This window comes from Rhagoletis pomonella, unplaced genomic scaffold, assembly GCF_013731165.1.
Source record: "Rhagoletis pomonella isolate Grant_MI unplaced genomic scaffold, Rhpom_1.0 Rhpom_scaffold_09860, whole genome shotgun sequence".
Lineage (NCBI taxonomy): Eukaryota > Metazoa > Arthropoda > Insecta > Diptera > Tephritidae > Rhagoletis > Rhagoletis pomonella.
This window is the reverse complement of record NW_023468389.1, coordinates 2658-5299: the sequence shown is the minus strand read 5'-3', so window position 1 is coordinate 5299 and position 2642 is coordinate 2658. Positions and strand designations below refer to the sequence as shown.

General features: G+C 46.7%; 1 protein-coding gene across 1 annotated transcript; it reads left to right on the top strand.

Annotated features, from left to right (window-relative positions):
* The first annotated feature begins 292 nt into the window (after positions 1-292).
* Positions 293-1837, top strand: LOC118756331. The gene has a single exon (XM_036491101.1). It carries the CDS (start codon positions 293-295, stop codon positions 1835-1837), a length of 1545 nt encoding a protein of 514 aa, XP_036346994.1.
* Positions 1838-2642: the final 805 nt, after the last annotated feature.

The following is a 2642-nucleotide window of genomic DNA, read 5'->3' as shown; positions in this document are numbered from 1 at the left end:
GGAAGAAGAAGTGGCTGCGAAGTGGGACCGACCATCACACCAGGTATCCCTCATGCTGCCAGCATGGGAAGATCTTGCAGCGTTCCTCGAACGTCGTTGCCAACTTATCGATATCATCGATCACAGCGCTACTCCAACCAAATCGTCGCATCGGTCACCAGAACCAACATCATCGTCGCAATCAAAGTCTCTTCAATCACCAAAGCAAGTATCGTTCATCACCACCAATAAACCAAAATGAAATTTGTGTGAAGGCTCTATCAGTCATAATGCCTTCAACTGTTCCGTCTTCATGAAGCTGACACCAGTACAACGCTACGACGTAGCAAAGAAGAAGAGTCTGGGCTTAAACTGTTTGGGTCCGAATCATTCGTCGAAAGACTGTCCGTCCACGCATAGATGTCAAGTTTGTCGGGCGAGTCATCACACTCTACTGCACCGTTCGCAACCAACCACAACCAATCCACAATCATCGTCTTCGCCACTGACACCGTCCAACACCATGAAGTCAACTTCGACACCAACAGCGCTTCAGGTTTGTGACAGCAACCAAGAGGTTCTACTTGCGACTGCCGTGATTCAGCTTCGTAGTCAATCGGGTACAACGATTTTCGCTCGTGCACTGCTTGATTCCGCCTCGCAGTTGCATTTCATAACTGAGCGCTTGGCTCAGCTACTTCGTGTACATCGCAAAAAGGTACCACTGGAAATCAGTGGCATAGGATTATGCGGATCAAGGTCGCAGTTCCTATGCAAGGTGGAGATACGCTCTCAACACACAGCATATTCATCTACCATAGATGCGGTCATCATGAACGCAATAACGACAAGCCAACCGCGCACACCACTGAACACCATCGCATGGAACATACCAAAGAACATCAACTTGGCTGACGATAATTTCAACAAGCCAGGCCCAGTTGATCTTCTGCTTGGAGCGAGCATTTTTTATGACTTGCTGTTGATTGGACAGATCAAGTTGGGCGACAATCTGCCTGTCCTTCAAAAAACTAAGGTTGGGTGGGTGGTCGCTGGAGCTGTCACAATCCCACCACTTATATCTTCGGCGCCATTGGTCGCATCATACACCACCTCAGTAGGCACCGACTGCATACTATCTAACGCATGGCCATCGCAAATCTCCTTTGATTCGAAGGTAACGGAAGCTTCGTCACTCACCTTGGAACCGTCACTTGATCAGATTTTGGAAAGGTTTTGGCTTATCGAACACAATCCACATCAAACACCACCAAGTCTAACTGCTGATGAAATTGAGTGCGAAAAATTCTTCGCAGAGACGACAAAGAGATGCCCTAACACCAATAAGTTCATCGTTCGTTTGCCTTTTAAGGAATCACCACAGTCATTGGGCAGCTCGTATGATATAGCACAAAAACGACTAGTGTCCATCGAAATCAAACTTCGTCGCAACAAATGTCTCGAGCGAGACTACTATTCCTTCATGAAAGAATACATCGCGCTTCATCACATGATTCGCATACCTCACCCTGGTAGCTTCGTAAACTACATACCACACCATGCAGTCGCGAAGTTGGATAGCAGCACCACCAAACTTCGCGTCGTGTTCGATGCGTCGTGTCGTACATCTAACGGCAAATCACTCAACGACATTCTTCGAGTTGGACCTACAGTGCAAGATGATTTGTTTTCAATTCTCCTTAGATTCAGAAGGCATGTCTTTGTGCTGATGGCTGACGTCGCAAAGATGTATAGACAAATCATCGTGGACAAGCAAGATGCACAATGGCAATGCATTTTGTGGCGCGATGAGATAACCGACCGCATAATCACATACCAGTTACAAACAGTGACCTAAGGTACGGCATGTGCGCCCTACTTGGCCACAAAGTGTTTGCAGCAGCTGGCATGCGAACACATGTCATCTCATCCAATCGGCGCTTACGCCGTCCATAACGACTTTTATGTAGACAACCTGATGACGGGTGCCTCCACTATTGAAGAAGTTGTCGAAATTAAGAAGCAAGTCATCGAGGTGCTGAACAATGGGGGATTTCCATTGAGGAAGTTCTCATCAAACGATACACGCATAATCGCAGACGTACCAGAAGCAGATCGTGAAGACGTCATACAGCTTGATGACATTGACTACATAAAGGCACTGGGCCTTATGTGGTCCCCATCGCAAGATAGTGTTTTGTTTCGCTACACACCACCACCACCATCATCGAAAGTGAGTAAGAGAACCATTCTCTCTCACATTGCTAGATTCTTCGACCCGCTGGGATTACTCAACCCACTCATTGTCACCTGCAAGGTTTTATTGCAGCAATTATGGAAGCTTCATTTGAATTGGGACGAAAGTGTACCTCCTTGCGTATACACACAATGGGAGTCATTCTGCGCAAAACTGGCACTTCTCGAAATTCTTCGAGTCCCAAGGTTAGTAGCTTTCGACTGTGATTCTAATATCCATGCCTTTGCAGATGCAAGTACAAAGGCATATGGCGCATCAATCTATTTAGCAACGAAATCTAGTTCATCACTTTTGTGTGCTAAGTCTCGCGTCGCACCTACGAAGGAAGTTAGTTTGCCTCGCTTGGAGCTGTGTGCTGCATTACTACTGGCTGAATTACTTGAGTCAGTGTCCAAAAACCTTCGTC